The sequence below is a fragment of the Dermacentor albipictus genome, chromosome 10, assembly GCF_038994185.2.
Source record: "Dermacentor albipictus isolate Rhodes 1998 colony chromosome 10, USDA_Dalb.pri_finalv2, whole genome shotgun sequence".
Taxonomy (NCBI): domain Eukaryota; kingdom Metazoa; phylum Arthropoda; class Arachnida; order Ixodida; family Ixodidae; genus Dermacentor; species Dermacentor albipictus.
In genome coordinates, this window is record NC_091830.1 from 46,235,690 (window position 1) to 46,253,146 (window position 17,457).

Here is a 17,457-nt window from a genome sequence, read left to right on the forward strand (position 1 = left end):
AACATTGTATACTATTATCGCTTGCATCTATGCAACCGTACTGCCCGCGCGTCTTATTTTGCTATCATTGTGTAAAGAAGTCATTACCCGATCATGCATGGGTGGCGCCACGCAAGATGCGATCAGAGCTAAAGTTAGCCTCTCGCTTAGCATTCAGAAGCATATTTCGGCAGTACGGTTGTCGAGCAGAGCAGGAGGGGTCGCGTTTGAGAGTTCACTCAGCGGTAGTAGGTATAACCCATCGAACTTAAACCTCGTGAGCAGTTATACGGTCTTTTAAGTGTGCATTCATTGCAGAAATTTGAGTTGCTCGGCTATGGCGCCCCTGCGTCCGGCACATTCAGTCCGGAAATGGCGTGGAGACTCGGGCAGCAAGACAAAGGGATCCAAGTACGCGTTTCTGACCACAGCGGGCCCATTACAAATAAGGACAGACTACGACTGCAAAGTTCGACCATGGGGCATCCATTAGCTGCATTGCAAGTTAATGTAACCTTTGCAATTCACGAATTCCACTTTCTTGTGTAGTATTTGGTTGAGTCATTTTCTACTGTTCACTGTAAAGCAGTTGCATCCTTGGGGTGTATATTGTTCCGCAACAATCATCTGCCTTGCTTGCACTTCCCTTCTTGAAAATGCTCCGCTCGCTACTTTCGTGTCGAGAATGCTGTCAAGCTAACGCGGATGCCGTTAGTGCCTTGGAAGTACAGGGTAGGCAACTTACCTTGGAAGATGATTATCGTTATGGGGCAACATGCGCCCCAAAGGGCGCAAGCTTTTTTTTTTAAGGAATAGTGCCCATACACCCTCAAACTGAAAAATGTTTTTTACATCCTTCAGGGGTATACCTTGCCCCCAAATAATGATCATGTATTGCTTGCGTTCTTCTGAAAATTCTGCACTTACTACTTTCCTCGTCAAGAATGCTGCGTCACATTGACAAATGTGCACACCATTTGTAACCCGGAATTCCTAGGCATATAGTGTTAAATAAGTGAAAAGCTTGCAAGATCGGTGACGTTCACCCACTCGAAAAAGTTAGCTGCATCTGGGGCTTGCCCCATACAACTCGTCTCTCTTGCATTTGTTTTTTAACGCTCAGAGCCCAGTACTTTCAGGTCAGAGTGGACGGAACACCACAGCGCCTGACGGGTGAAAAATGTTTTATTGATGAGCAAAACCACAGAAACCTGACTTTGTTTGCACCGCCGACGAAAGCTGGCAGGACCCAAAACTCTGCAAACGTGCTTGGCGCTACTTGCATTGGTCTTGGAGACAGTCGACGAGCTTGTGGCATGGAAAAAAAAAAAGAAGACTGCTGCTGACGAAGGGGGTTGCACCGAACCTGAATCTCAGTCGTCGCCGTTTTCGTGGCAGCTAGCCGGGGAACCGCTGCGGCTCCGTGACCGCGATTCGCGCCTTGGGGACTGCGACCGACTCCTGCCGCTTCCTGGCCCGGCCGAGTTCGACCGTGACCGGTCGCGAGACCGGCTACGAGACGAGCCCTTCTTCCCACCAGTCTTGGCGACCTTCCCATTCTCCTCTCCCCGTACAGGTGAAGCAGAGCGGGACTTCGCGCGGCTACCGCTGCGACTTCGGCTAGACTTCGACTCGTCCTTCGACTTCTTGCGGCTCCGCGAGCGGCTCTCACGCTCCTTCACTGGCGACCTTGAGCGGCTCCGCGAAGCCCCCTTGCCATCAGCGGGTGACTTGGAACGCGAGGCGCTCCGCGACTTCTGGCCGCTGCTGGCGGGAGACTTTGATCGGCTTCGACTCAACGACTTCTTCTCAGCCTTGCCCTCGGACCGGCTACGGCTGCGCGACTTCCGCTCGTTGCTGGCAGACCGCGACCGGCTCCGGCTGGACGGCTTGCTGCGCTTCTTGACGGGCGAGCGGGATCGGCTTCGGCTGACGGCCTTGTCGTCGCTCTTCTTGCTGGCTACGGAGCGGCTTCGGCTGCGGCTCGCCTGCTTCCGGTCCTTGCTGGCCGACCTGCTACGACGCTTGGGCGACCGAGAGCGGCTGCGGGACTTTCGGCGCGGCGCGGGCGACTTGGAGCGTGACTCGCTGGAGCGGCGCCGCCGTGAACCACTCCTGGAGCGCCGCTTGACGGAGCGCGAGCGGCTGCGGGAGCGTGACGCGCTACGCGAGCGACGCCGTTTCTGCGGGCTGCGGCTCTTGCGGCGCTTGGAGCCTGAGCGGGATCGCCGAGTGCGCCGCGGCGAGCGGCTTCTGGAACGTCTACGGCTGCGACTGCGGCTCCTCGAGAAGCTGCAACGAGACAAGTCAACAGCTAAGCTGGATGGGTCAGCCACTTGTTGCACAATTGAGGGAACCAAATGACTACATGGATGACTACATGGAATGACTACATGGAATTGGGATCAGTATCTTTTTTTGTTAAAGGGGGCGTGGCACCCAATTTTCGATCATAATCTGCATTGTGTGAGGTAATCCTTGTGCACCAAAGAACACATTGTAAATTTTTTTTCACATTTGAGCCAGCACATAATTGGTAATTTTATGTTTTATAACAGTCAAGCAAGACTGACACGTGAGCTGTGACGTGAAAAGCTGCATGCTTGCTGAGCAAGCATGTATATTCCGGTGAAGAATACTGCGTTTCAGCTGTGCATGCATGCAGGAGACTTCTGTATGCTTTGCTTACCAATGGAATTGTTCAACTTGCAGCAGCTGAAACAATGCCACCGCGGCACCTATGTAGCGCTGTGAGGTGCTAGAGCTAATACAGCAAGGAGTGCTCCGTATTGTTCTTCAGTTTCCCCACGGAGCCCTTCAAGCTTAAGGCTTGGGAGATGAATGTGGGCAAGAAAGACGTGCTTATCTGATGTTTTTGTTTCTCGGAACACTTCATGCCAGGCAGCTACGACAATTTGAGCCTGCTCGCCGAGTTTCGGATAATTGTAAGAAAGCCAAGGCTGTGGCCTTAGCGATGTCAACCGTATTCGCACACCGACCGGGCTCCCCTGTCCACCTGCTTTGGTAAGTAAGAAGACAAGGCACTCCTTATAGCCAAGTCAAGCCGAGGATGTGGAAGGAGGAGGCCCAGGATTAATTTCGACCACCTGGCATCCTTTAATGTGTGTTGCTGCCATCAAAATTCAGTTGTTTTGAGGTTGGAAATTTGCAGGAATTGGTGCGGGAGTACTGATTAAGCATCCTCTTTCACAACTTGATCACACTACTGCATGCTCACCCCTTACCCCACTCCCTTTTCTTGGGCTGAAGGAACCGTCCCTAGGGTGAAACATGACTCTCAATACAGGTTTCCGGCTCTAAATATTGCTTCTGGTTCATTTAACATAAGAAAGCATGACCTGCGAGGTGGATAGTTACTTCGAGCTGCTGCGTGCCCGACAGCCTCTGCAAGTTTATCAGCAAGATAGATGGAACAGCGATGTTTCCTGTATATTTCATGTTTGCGATTATCCCATTTGCACAACAGCATTTTTGCCACTCGAACTTTTTATCCATGCAAATGTTTACTTCTGCGTCGGTCAACACGAATAGTTTTTCCGCTAGACACAGAGGCTCCAACTGCATCAAGTACATGCTTCAAATGGCTCAAAACTTTGCTAAATCGAAACCCTGTTAAACAATTACTTTGTTAAATTAAAAAAAAGTTTTCAATAGAAGGTCAGGAAATTAACATAGTTTGTTACATTACAGGTTTTGTTAAGTCTGAGGGTCGTTATATTGAGTGCCGATAGTACTTGGCAAAATGAGAGACAGGTGCTACCCTACCTTCGGATCGGTTTTTCCTCAATGATTCTGATCCGGCGACCATTGATCTCGGTATTGTCCAGCTTCTCAATTGCTCGCTTCATGTCGGAGTAGGAGGCAAACTCCACCACACTGCAGAAGACAACCAAGCATCACAGATAGGAAAACACAATGTTAAATAACGCACACTACAAGCCACATAGTTTCAAGCTCTCAGTGTAGGTGTTCTTAAACGTCAGAATGATAATCTCGATGTTTACTTTAGGGCTACAATCAACAACCAGTTTTTCAGACATGCCCAATAATTCGGACGCCTTTGCAGCACCACCATGTATCCCACCCCATAGTGACCCTCTGTATACAATGATCATGTGTACATCCTCCTTATACATGGGGGACCTACCCTCTGTATAAGGATTTCCAAAAATTCGCATGCCGATACCCTTTGCAGTCAGATTTCCACTTTTCTGTCGTGACTGCAGGTCCGGAAAGGCAATAATCATGGCCACTACCGCCACTAGCTTGAAGCAAGACCTCAAAGCATCTCGCTATCTGAATGTTCGCACACCTGCTCATGATTCGTTGGCGCTGTGCATTCATCAGCATGGTGAGACGGCAACGTGAATTGAACACCGCCTACTCAGTGACGTAAGAGGCGAAGTGAACATTCAGATAGTGCAATGTTTGTGTGATCTTGCTTTTGATTATATTGCTGCATTGAACCAGTGCCCACGCACGCTGATCCACTAGCAGCTGTAGCCACAGCTGCAACATCAGGTCAAGCTGCTTTGATGCTCGCCACCAAGCTTCCTGCTGTTCGGTGGTGTGCTTTTAATTGAAAGAACTTGCCTCTGTCAGCAACGGCACCTAGTCCACCTTTTGTCATTCTCACCTATGGCCTTGAAGTGCGGAAAGTAGGACAAAACTTTAAGGGTGTCATCGGCCTCATTAGCAGTGTGGCACGGCACTTCACACGCATCCATGACGGGCGCATTTTCGATATCAGAGTCTGGGTCTTCATCGCCTAGTACATCTAGTATTTCGTCGTCGTCGTTGAGGCGACCAGCAATGGCAACGTCACTATCGATGTGGATGTATTCGCCCAGCGGGACGTAGGGAGGCAGAAGTCTGTAGAAGCGACTGGACTGTCATCTTCCTCGGTGTTTTGGTTAACATCCGCACCCCCAGCTTCCAAAGAATCACCGTCACGGACAAATTCGCTGTGTCGGAAGCAGTTCGCAATTACTGCGGGTGGCGTGTTGCTCCACGCATGCACTACCATGTTCACTGCACTAAGCAGAGTTACATCATATTTTTTTCTTTGCCTCCATACAGAGCAACAAGCGCTCAAGCACTTGTCTTCTGTATCGGCCTATTATATTCAGTACAACAGAGCATCTTTAAACCATTAGTTTCGGAGGAAAAGAAGCACTTGATTCTATTGATAACAAAAAAAAAAAAATTCCCAAACCTTCATGTACTCGAGCTGAGCTGTAATCACTGCCAACATGTAAAGTTGATGTCCCCTTTAGTCAGAGTAGACTGCACTGTATATCTTGATTCCTATAGACTGTACTGCATATCTACATTTCCATGTACGAAGTTACTGATAGCTTGCTACATTCTTGTTATCCAACACTACGAGACGCCCAAGCGTGTGCAGCACCCTATTTTCTTGCCCCAAATTTGTAAGCATTAAATTCTGTGACAAATTTCTGAAAATTCGATATTTGGCTTTTCTCTTGATTTGATTTGACAGTGGATTCAAAATCTATTTGGTATTCGCACAACCATACTTTTTGGACCTTCAGGACCTCAATGTTGAGTAGGCACTCCCAGGAGGAAAAAAGCTCTTCACCTATGTTCAAAGCATTCAGTACATGCTGCTGCGAGTGGTTTTCAAGAAAGGTTTCTGCCAGTGTCATAGAAGACCAAGCTTGCGTAGCCCCTCTTACACCGAGAGGCATTCTGGTGACTCAGAATTTGTATTGATTCCACTGTGGCCAGGTAGAGTGTTCCGAGTCATCACAAAACTATAAGTGCAGTTTGGATGGAAAAAATATTTATCGCTCTGCAATTAGGATAAACTGTGATCGTATTGTCAATATTCCACTGCACTTCTAAAATAAAGAATATTTCTAAAGGCAAGCTCTTACACTGGCTGGAGCCCAATGAGAATAACAGTTATATCAAGAAACCCTCGCTATATGACCACAATAGAGTTATAGCAGTAAACTTCTTACAGTTTACAGATTGCCAGGTTGCTGAAGCTGTAAACAGCAGCACCAACGCAGGTAGCGAGATCTTGTGGTGCTTTGCCCAAATACAATGTGTCCGAGCTGTTTCTGTGTTACACGAGCGTTCTCATTCAATAATATTTAACAGAGAGGACTGAATGTTAAAGAATATGTTGACACCGACACCTTACAACAGTAGTTAAGCCAAATATGGTAAAGTCACTGAAATAACAGCTCCGTATCCTATCCGGCCAAAGTCCGCGCCACAAGAAGGCACCATGGATGCTGCTCACGTGGATGTCTCCAGTATCCCGGTGTTCCACAATGGGGTTTATGGGCACAAAGGTTTACGGACAAGCCAAAGCTCTCCTATGCCAGTATCCCAGTGTTCCGCAAAGAGGTTTACGGACAAGCCAAAGCTCTCCAATGCCAGTATCCTGGTGCTCCGCAAGGAGGTTTACGGACACAAAGGTTTACGAACAAGCCAAAGCTCTCCAATGCCAGTCAAGCAATAACGTAAAGGCAGGAAGTTTCTACTAACCCTTCATTGCGCCTGTGTCGGTGCGCATCAGCATAGGTCACATCGCCAACTTGCCGCATACGGTCCTTCAGGTCCTGGTGGGGAGAGAAATCCACACCGCGAGGGCCAGGCAAGGGCAAGCACACTCGAATTTAGGCACAGCAACAGCGCAACAACCACGACACTGACCATCACTTGACGCATTCGCAGTAGCAGAGGTGCAGTGAACTGTAGAGGACGACGCTGGAGTACACAGACACAACTGCCATGCACTTGCCAGCCAGGTTTGTGCCACACGACCAGTTTCAGATCGTTTTTCAACAGCGAAGTGATAACACTCATTATGCTTTTTTCAGGACTCTGAGCGGGGTAAGTGCTTTTTCATTATGGTACTTGCACTATTCACTAGTACTAAAGAAGAACTACACTGGCAATTAATTACGAATTATTCGTGGGGAGTAATAGTACAACAAGAAAGGTGCAAAGCTTGAATGGTGTGAGTGAAGTAATAAATGTGTCACCCAGGGCTACTACCAACTCAATTAAGGGGGGACGCGGGTCTTGAAATCGCGAAAAATGGTCAAAAATGGCAATTTTCAAAAATTGCGTTTTTGAAGTCTTTAATGTCCCAACTATGCCTCTACAAAATATTATGGCTCAATTCCTACTCGAAGTATAAAAAAAACGGCAATTTAGAAACGTCGGTGAGCCGAAATTGAACGCCAAGCGCGAAGATTTGCCTCATTTTCAAGCTGCCGTAGCTCCGCGCGACGCGAACCGATCGGCGCCATCTTGGTCTCGTTTGAAAGCTGGTTTCCCGCTCTCCATTCTGGCGCCCCTCGGCACGCTGTAGACCCTCGTGCAGCGGAGCGATCGGCACCCCAAGCACCCGTTCTCAAGAGCGAAATCGTCGCGAGACAGCCGCTGATTGGGTGAAGCGGGCGCCTCCCCGAGGCGCAGCCCTCTGATTGGCCGTGACGCATGCTTCGCCTGCCGCGGCCCCGCGGTCGCGTTGTTCGACTCCTTCGCGTCGTCTGCTTTCGCCGGCGCGCACGTCATTTTTCGCATTCCTCTTGTATTTTTCGTTCTGCCTTTTTCTTTATCGTTCTTGTAGATATTTTGGCTATTGAGTCGCCTCTTTTAACCACGAATTTCTTGCTTTTGCGTGCCTGGTGTCTTTGTTCCGCGTGTCACGATGGCGCGAGACGCGCGCTTGAAAGCAAGCACGCGAAAAGCAGTCAGCAAAAAGAGGCGCGCATGGAATAAGAGCGCTACATCGTCGAGAACTACAGCTTCGGTGATGCCGCAAGCTGCTGTGGCATAGAGATATGGCTGTGGCCTTGGTGGATGCGGCTGGAGTGAGCTCGCCAACAACAGCTTCGCCGGTGGACGCGGCCGGACAGTCCCGATCGGTGTCAACTTCGGTGTTACCGCAAGTCTCTGCAGTGCCGGTGGATGCGCCTGGACTAAGCCCGTCGAAAATGCTAACTTTTGAAACGCTGCAAGTCGCTTCGGATTCCGTGTCGTCGGAAGCGGCCGAGCCGGCTGACCTAAGCCTAACGTCGACTTCGGCGTTTCCGAACGCCGCTTCGGTGCCGACGGACGCGGCTGAACCGAGCTCGCGTGCTCAACGCTTCGACGCGGTGTTTTGCGCGGAGTGCGCGGGGCGTGAAAAGTACGCAGACAATAAAACTTCATTGGCGAAGAAGTCCGCGACTTCCCGCAAGTTCGAGCTAATGAACGTCGGCGCAGCAAGTAAAGACGACTTTCTGAGCTTTTTTTTTTTTGCCAAGTACCAATGCAATACAGAGGTTTTCACAATCTTTACATGAACAGATTTCTTTGAGTTTGGTGTTATTGTGTTCAGTAATGACTGGGCTGCATGCTAAAGCATTAAATTTTTCCATGTGATAGGTAAACAAAAGTGGCAGAGTAAGCAAAACTTTGAATGCAATTTTCTCAGCTTTGCTTTTTCGATCAAATGCCTTTGCCTTACGGAACTTTTCATAATGTTTGCATCAACTGATTTTATTGAATTAGGTATCATTTTTTTCAGTAAAACCTCAACTACATCCTAAAGCTTTCCATTTTTCATTAAACCCATTAGACTAGCAATTAGGTCAGATGTAAGCTAATTACTCCCGCATTGTTTTTTTCTTCCTACTTTGTTATTCATTCATGACCTATATGATCACTTTTTAAAAATTTCTTTAGCTTTAGGATGTGCAATGGGCCCTTGGAAATGACAGCCATTCTTTGAAACTAGTTTTTTTAATTAAGAAATTATCATAATGGCCCGTAAGAAAAGACCTATGTGGGATGAATTATTTTGCAATATCTTCATTTATAGATGAGATATATAAAATCTGAATATATATTTGGGATCAGCATTCAAAGATATATCTGCATGCCAATTTTCAGGAAGATATGTTACGAAATAAAAAAGTTTTCAAGACCCTCATCCCCCCTTAAAATGAGCAAGCACGCAAATTTCTAAGGAAGTTCTACCTCAGAGGAGCTGCAGCAAAACTATAACTGCAACCATTCTTGCTGCTATTTTGTGACAAGCCACTATCGGGAACACGGCACTGGACAAAGGATAATGATGAATACTGTTGCAAGTCCAGAAACCATAAAATCTGACATTTTTACCTATGAGGACTACAAATGTTATGCCTGTTTAGGTGTACCCTGGCCCTTAAGAGCTTTCTTTTATAACATGCTGATATGCACATTGAAAGATTGCTGCCATAAAACACTGGGATACAATGGTAAAAATAATAAGTGAAATAAAGAAGGATCAGAATTGCAAGAGAAAAAGTAAACCTCGGAGGTGAAATTTTAAAATGCACAACATTGCATGTTGTGGGTTGCACCTTTTTAGGTGCCATTTTGTCCTGAAATAACCTTTTATTTTTATTTTTCGGACTGTTTCTCAAAGCAATGTTTCTGCTTTTACATCTATCAGAAATACAGATGTGCACAGTTCAGACAGGAAAGTACTTGGCAAGGTGCCACAGAAATGAAATGCCCACAAGGATAACTGTCGACAAAATTGCATCCCAAGCGAATTAACATCTAACAGTGTGCCTCAAAGTAAACCCTTCGTGTTGTATATTGCGAGTTTGATCACCCATTTTTTTTTCCTTCAGCAGCATGTCCGGGAGGGGGAGCAGAGTAGGTTTTGTGGATCTTGAATGTGCACTGTTTGCCCTACATACCAACTATCTACTTTAGAGCAAAAGATGCTTTCAGAAATTAACATATTGCTACTATTTTGTCTCCACCTGCTCAGGTCAGCTTGACTAAATAAATTTGCCTTCTGGCATGTAAAACCTCAAAATTTAATTTTAAAACAGTGAATCATCTGGCAAGAAAAATTGTCTAAAATCCTGTGACGCCCTCAGAAATGGCGATGGGGTTAGCATAGCTGCAAAAGGTATCTACTCCAAGAAAAGTGTGAGCACACTCTGGTTATTCTACATAAAGAAGTTTTCTCTTACATTCCCTTCAAAGTCTACACGGGCTGCATAACTTGCATTCATGAATTTCTGTAGCACAGGTTTTGATGGTGGAAAACTTTGCCTTCTTTATCTCTCAACAGGCAAGTGGTCCCGCTGATATTGTTTTAACGACAGTGATATGGCACTTGACACCTGACTGGCAAGAGCTTCTGGCCACAGCACAGTTAAAAGAAAGGAAAAACTAAAGAACACCCACAAAGTTCGGAAAACAAGCAATGCCACTAACGGAACAGGATAACACTTAGCAAGGGCTTAGCGAAGGTCATGCACGAAATAAAAATGGGAGGAAAAAAAAAAAAGAAGGAAGCAGCTGAAGTTAAGCAACAAGAAAAAGAAAGCAATAAAACAGATACTGTAAAATTGGTTCCGGCAAGCAAACAAGTTTTGCCCAAGGGGACATTTTAGCCACAGTCAATCGATATCTGATGCGAGCATTCACTGCACCAGTGTTGGCGTGGTTCGTTTTACTTTGCACAACTTGTCCCATGGGCAAAGCCTGTAGCAGGAAGAGCAAAACATCTTGAAAGGCAACAGGGAAAACTAATTTGCCACATGACACAACGATGAACAAAGAGGCTGGTCAAGAAAATTGATAGCTGTCTCTCTAAGTGCATTGCAGTGAATACAGGTCAAAGGTCATGTCAGCCAACTAGTAACAAGAAATTGAAGATTCTGCTCATAACCCAGCTCTATTTCTCTGGTGCATGACACGTACTTAAGGTAAAATCCCATATGAACTGTCCTTTTGTCTGTCACCAGTCCTCCAGCATATAGCGCAAGTTAGATAGATGGATCAACAGAGAACAATAGGCGAAGCCTTTGTCTCCTGGAATCATAGTGTCCATGGTTGGCTGACATAATCTCGGCCGTTTAACTGCACTGCATGGAGCTAGTGAGACAAGACCACTGGGGTCTGCTGCAAACAGATTAGATCATTCAGACCGTAATCTACAAATGCTGCAAGAATTCTGTAGCTGCAATCTCATGCTGCGTTTAAGGACAAACCTGAACCATGCTGCAACATGTTATGATGGTACAAGCAGTAATGGTTACTGTTACATAAGGCTATTTGAGTACCCAGCTGGGCTGGTTGGCTTGACACAGAACGAAGAAGTCAGTGGAGTAAAGTGACAAGAATGCAGCGTGGTTCCGGTAACCTTCCGCAAGTCTTTTTTTTTCCTCACACTGTCCCATGCGAAACTGCGCATGTTACTCTTGTCCCTCCACAGTACAGTACCTGAGAGATTGCAGCCACATGGGAAAGAAAGAAAATGCAGGAAACAAGAAGAGATGAGGCACACAAACAGCACAGGCACACAGGAGGAAGAGAAATGAAGAGGATGTCACCAGGGGCAGCGCAGTCCAGGCAGAAGGGAGCCACGTGAAGCAGCAGGGCAGAGAGGACGGGACGATGGACAGGACAAGGTCAGCATCAAAAGGATTCGAAGAGGAGGAGCAGGAGGAAGGGAGGATAGACAAGGCAAGACTGGCCCCCTCTCCGGTCGTCAGTTTTGGCAGGAGGAGGAACAGGGAGAGGGGGGAGGGGGGGTCAACAATATCCCGCGCACATGTCTTTGCTGCAACCATCCAAAACCCCCCCTCGGTTTCTGTGAAAAAGGCCCCGCCGTGGCGATGACGGGGGGGGCGGAGACCAGTGGGGTGGTAGTATTTACCTTGGCCAGTGCCCCAAGCGTGCTGGCGGGCAAGCCCCGAGAGCGCACAGTCCGAGAACAACTCTGAAGGAGGACGCATTGGGAAGGTGGTGGTGGTGGTGCAGTGCTGCTGAACACCCCACCACATCGAGGGGAAGAGGAGGAGGAGGACAGAGCGCCACGCTCCGTGTACACCGTGGAGGAGGGACCCCCGAGAGACCGAGAACATCGTGGGGCCGCTTCTCTTACCACCACCCTCCCGAGACCATCGACCGACCGACGGCTCGCTCTCTCTACAAGCAAACAGCCCGGGATGTGGCCCCCCAGACCCGAGGTCAAAAACGGCAGCACTGACCCCAACACCTCTTGGCTTCGTGTTGTGCGCGTGCTCTCGTGGGGCACTTATTGCAATACCACTGGCTTTATTTTCAGACTTGCCCCTCGCGGCAGAGCACCAAAAAGGCTAAAGCCAACGTTCAGTGGCCGAGAGAGCTAGTTAACACTGACGATGAGCTCTTGTGGTCAGGGCTAACGAACAGTGGCACAAGTTCAGGTGGCAGCACTGGAGCTGGCAAAGAATTAAAAGCCTGCATTTTTTTAAACATATCTTTGGGGACATCACTTTCAGTGAGCGACGATTGGCAAAGCCCCAGCTTGTCGTCCCAGTGAGACGCCATGCTGGACTTAGCGCAGCACAAAAGTGAAAGTATCCCCAAAGGTTACCAGGTGAGAATACAGGACGAGACTACTTTCCTTTCTCATAGCTTTTTCTATACCATGGCTGAATGGGTGTACTTAAATTTGATAGCTTGGGCAACCACTTTTTTGCTGACCAGTGAGGCAGCGGCCAATGCTTGTGCCGTGCATGAAATATGAGAATCCAGCTACCTTAATTTGTTTTCAGCAACAAAATATAGATGCATGACTTTGTAACTACATGCAGATTTATGGAAACCTATGCCGCCAATACAAATCTCTATCATCAAAACAACGATATTGCTACCTTTGCTCTAGTTAAAATGCAGGTTGAGGTACAGTCGTGTTCAATATGAGCTGCAATATGGCGCCTGCAGTCGAAGGGGTTCCAAGACTACACAGTGGCCAAAAGCAGTACCATAAAAAATTAGAGAGCTAAACAAATATCCCAATTAGTAACAGCCTTTGTTCAACTTCTTCGTATGTAAATGCCGGCATGCCATCTTGGAGCTTGTTTGACCAAGCGTATCGTGTTGCAGCTCACGTTGAACACCACTGTACCGCAACTAACAAATTTCATGTGCAGTGCGGCCCACTGTTAAAGAGAACTTGTGCGCAGAGCACTGGCATCTTTTTGTGACCCTGTGCGGTGCGCTGGCATTGCTAAAGCCAGCACTCGCAAGCTGGAGTGCCAGGAAAGTGAAAGCTGCAGGCTGAAGTGTTCGCAGCACTGTACACCAACAGTGCATTTGGCCGTATCCCACTGGTCACTGCAACAGTGGTCACAAAGCACTGAGCCTGTACCATCTGCTTGGCAAGCCTTACTCCTTGGGCAGTTCTGGTTTAAACCTGTCCCTGACCACCACCTTAGCTTGTACCCACTGCTAGCATCACGAGTTCGTTCACTTCTACTGCCACCATGTTCCTTAGCTCGTTCAGGCTTTCAGGATAGTATGCTCTCATACGAGTGTTTTATGGCACTTCGCTTGTGGCAAAGTCTGGGAAACAAGGTTAACCACCAGTAAATTGAAAGACAGTAAAATTTGATAATATAAACACTGCAGAACACCTTCGGGCTTGGTTTGGCGACAGGTTGAAATACCGTGCCACTTATAACTCCGGGACTCACTTGGCAATGTCAAGTAGACTGGCAATGCTGTTGTCAAGCTAATGGCCGATGTAAAAAAACGAAAAGTATTGCGGTACGCTTAAAGCTAGAGAATGGCATAGTGGCTGAACGTGCCTTAGTTGCTAGTCGTGCTGGCTTTTCATTAACATGGGCGGTTAAACTACGGAAGCCATAACAATTTCATTACAATAGAATGCTGCAGGAGCTTGGAAACACTTGAGACTTAAGCTAGGCGAGAGTCAAGCTATGACAGCCTACTGACATGTCAACCAATGGAAAAGCTCGACAATGGTAATGGCACTGGACATTGGCGACGCGAACCGAGGCCTCGCACTGCTATAACATCACATTACCTAATATTAAGTGTTATAAATAGGAAAACTATGGTTCCCTGCTTGTAAGGGCTTAGCATAATTAAGTAGAAGTCTTCATACAGACAAAAAGAAACATTCCTGTACTGCTGCGATACCAAATGAGCAATTTTCTTAAATGCAAATTCTATTCGGGCGACTTTCCCAAGAAGTTCAAACCCACTCGGACAAAGTGCAATCTTTTTATGCTGTGCCAAGCAATCAGTGTTTCGCCATTGAATCTGCAGTTCACAACAAAGGAAGCACACAGAAAAACGAGCTTGTTCTTTTACCTGCCAGCTGATGCGGCTGCTCAGGTTCTCGATGATAACCCGGTAGTCAGTCCGCGTGGGTGGGCCGTACCTGTTGGTGCCGCTGCTGCACCAAGAGACAACACAGGCAGTCTTTTGCAAGCAAAGCTCCTTGACGGACACATCTTCGGTTGTTTGCTCAGGAGTGCGACACCCTCCGTGCAGGCCTCTGACTCGTTGTAGGCAGCGGCGCCTTACGATGTCCAAGATCACTGGCACAGCTATGACAGATGGGACAGATTTATGGCTCGTTCACACCGGCGACCGGCAGAGGTCACGTGACCGAGTTGGTCGCAAATGCTTCAAAAGTGACTGTTTTGGGTCGGTTGCTTGCTGCTGGCCAATCGGCAGCGCAGGAGCAGCATCTCTGTACACGCAGATGTGCACTGTACGTGGCGACGATGGTTCGAGCAGACGCGAGCGACATCGACTGCAAGATATTTCAGTGTGGCAATGGGTGGGTCACTCTTGTCAGTGTGAACAGGGGTCACCGCAAGTCACTCGCTGGTTGTGGTCAGTCTCGCAACCTCTGTGAATCATCAGTGTGCATGCAACCTTACACCGTGTGCTTGCCTGTACTGCATATTTATTTTTCGGGGATAAAAGTTGCTGAACATAACAGGCTGTGCAAGCAAGGAACACTTATCGGTGCTTCTGATCCCAGGTCTGGTCTATGCTCATGCCTTCAGCTTAAATTAGGAAGTGGTCAAACATCTATTACAGCGAACCACCTGCAAACTGTATTGTTGCAGGCAAGAGAGAAGGAAGAACACTGCTGTGAACAAAAGAATGAGGCTGACAGCGTCATCTTAAGAAAGATCATGCGTGCAAGCCAAAACATTCAGATGCACTTTCCAAGGGCTCTGCACGTAAGTCAACTCCAGATAATTTGACTTTTCACTGAATTTTAACGCCCTGGAAAGTCACTGGGCAAAGGCATACCTTGCTATTAGTTCGAGTGTGAAAGCATGCCACTTCAGTTAATTTGACCCCCCCACCGATGCCCCCTGATGCACATGGTGGCTACTATATGTTGAAAACAAGAAAATGCAGTAGATGGAGTAACTGATTCCGTAAGCGGTGACGGTAACAGCAGCAGCATGTCCCACACTGAGGACGACTTCTTTTTCTTATGGGCGATTTTTTTTTTCTGTTCTGATGATAGTATCAAGTTCTGCTAAACACTGATGACAACTGATGACATGTATAGTTATTGTAATACTGTAGTGAAGTAGTCTGTTCACGATGAGAGACTATTTTAAATTGTAAAACTATTCAATTTGTTCATTTTAGTGCTGTTAATTTGACTTTTTGGATTATTCGACTGAAATTTGTGGTCCCTCAAGGGTTGTATTAACGTAAGCCTACTGTATGCCTTGGATGTCCGCTCGGTGACTAACCTGTCGGTCCAGGTGCTCCGCGGCGGAGGAGGCCGGCGCGCCGTTCCATGTGCCAGCTCTACAACGACCCTGGACGAAAGATACCGAACGATCACCTCCAGGCCAACTTCCCATCTTAAGAATTTGAAGAATACCACGGCTAAAGCAAAAATGAGGAACAAAAAATTTGCTGATAAAATATGAATAGTTGTTTTCTTACATAATACACACTGACTGTTTATTAACCCTTCAAGTTATTTCATTAAAAAGTACAAAATTTCATTTGTTTTACCCTGGTAAATTACTGGACATTGTATCTAAATACGACAAGTGCATTAAATGTGTAGTTTATCTTACATTCGCCCAATTATTAAGAGATTTGCTCGGAAAGAGACTTTCCCTCGGTGCAATTATTTGAGCAGATAACGAAATAAACCACGAGTGCAGAGGTCAATATTCAAGCTGAAAAAACTAATATGCACGAGGCCAACTGACCAACCGAGTCGACAAGCCCGGCTCGTCTCCAGTAAGCAAAGCAAAATGCACTGCGCCCTGCACAAGTGCATCTTCGCCGACGCCGGTAGTACAACTCGAGCTGGTTAGTTAAAAGGTTAAAGATACGCAGAACTTTGTTCTGCAAGGTCACCGTGAACACACACACTGCTTTAATAATTGCAGCAGGAATGACCTGCACCAGACAAGCAGAAATGTTTACAATAATGTCTGTTCGCGAAATATGCACATTATGGCAGCACGGCTGCCGTTACAAGTTGGTTCCACAAGTTGGTATCACTACTTTTACCCACTTATAATAATAATAATACCAGCTTTAAGGATATACCGGAGATAACAACTGAGCAGTCGCAGCACCGTTAACTTTTGTGCGCGTTTGAGTTTTACTGACGTCGCCATAAATTACCACGGCGACGCATTCCGGGAAAAGAAATGTTTGCACGTGCTCTAAACGTGGATTAGCCGGAGTGCGTTTTTTAACGAACTCCGCCACAATTCACGGAGCGTCACCGCACGCGGTGCGGCTTTAGAGGAAGTGTTCGAACACGGCTATCAAACTCATACGTACCGTTCGCCGTCCAGTTCCCTACCGTTAAGCTCGTAAACAGCATCGTCGGCGTCTCGGTGGTCGTCAAACTCCTGCAAAAGCACGATATATATATTTTTTAAGTAACGGAAACCTGCGCCAGGCGCCCAGCACACGAAGCAGCTGCAGTTCGCACCCCTTTCCCCCCTCCGGTCAATTACCGATCGACCAACAGCAACGCCCATGTCACATTGAGAGAAAAAAAAAAATATGCATTGCGACATGGCTCACCACAAAGCCGAATCCGTTCTTGAGCAGGACTTCGCGGATCTTGCCGAACCCGCGGAAGAACCGCTCCAAGTCGCGCTCCCGTACACGGTAGCTGAGGTGGCCGACGTAGACCCTGGTCATGTTTTCGGTTGCTCGTCGCGGAACCTGCGTCACGGCGAAAAATAAGGCGGCGCAGTTTCCAGCATCACTGCGCGTTTCCAGCGCAAATCTAGACGCGCAGTGCGCGCCGGGCCGCAAAATATCGCGAGAGACCTTGAACTGTCCGTCGGCAATATAGAATGGCGCGATAGCACAGAACGTTCTAAAGAGGCTCAATTAGCGGCGCGCCTAGCGCGCATCCTGCGAAGAAATTCAATTACCGGATGAAGTCGCTGGTGGTTAGAACGCGGGAATAGGAAGAACGCCCAGGATGCCTATTGTGGAGTTTTTTGGGAAGGGCGAGAGGTGCGAAGTCGACGCTTCCTCGCAGATTCAAGACGGCGAGGCCCTTATCGCCATATTGCAACCCGCAGCAACATAAGCGTTACGCGCACACGCGGCCCACGTGCAGATGATTATCATTAATTCCTTTATACTAAACTTCAG

The 17,457-nt window shown here is 47.5% G+C and overlaps 1 protein-coding gene across 2 annotated transcripts; it reads right to left on the reverse strand.

The window, feature by feature from the left end:
- Positions 1 to 1,146: 1,146 nt before the first annotated feature.
- On the reverse strand, positions 1,147 to 17,410 carry LOC139050406 (serine/arginine-rich splicing factor 5-like). 2 transcript variants are annotated; one of them, XM_070526714.1, is made up of 8 exons: positions 17,232 to 17,410; positions 16,873 to 17,016; positions 16,624 to 16,694; positions 15,564 to 15,632; positions 14,146 to 14,227; positions 6,523 to 6,596; positions 3,766 to 3,876; positions 1,147 to 2,271 (listed from the first exon to the last, which is right to left on the reverse strand). In XM_070526714.1, the coding sequence occupies exons 2-8, from the start codon at positions 16,990 to 16,992 to the stop codon at positions 1,353 to 1,355; spliced, it is 1,446 nt and encodes a 481-aa protein (XP_070382815.1). In that variant the 5' UTR covers positions 16,993 to 17,016; positions 17,232 to 17,410; the 3' UTR covers positions 1,147 to 1,352. The 2 variants fall into 2 exon arrangements, with proteins under 2 accessions (XP_070382815.1, XP_070382814.1); XM_070526713.1 differs by having other exon boundaries at positions 14,146 to 14,230; positions 17,232 to 17,409.
- Positions 17,411 to 17,457: the final 47 nt, after the last annotated feature.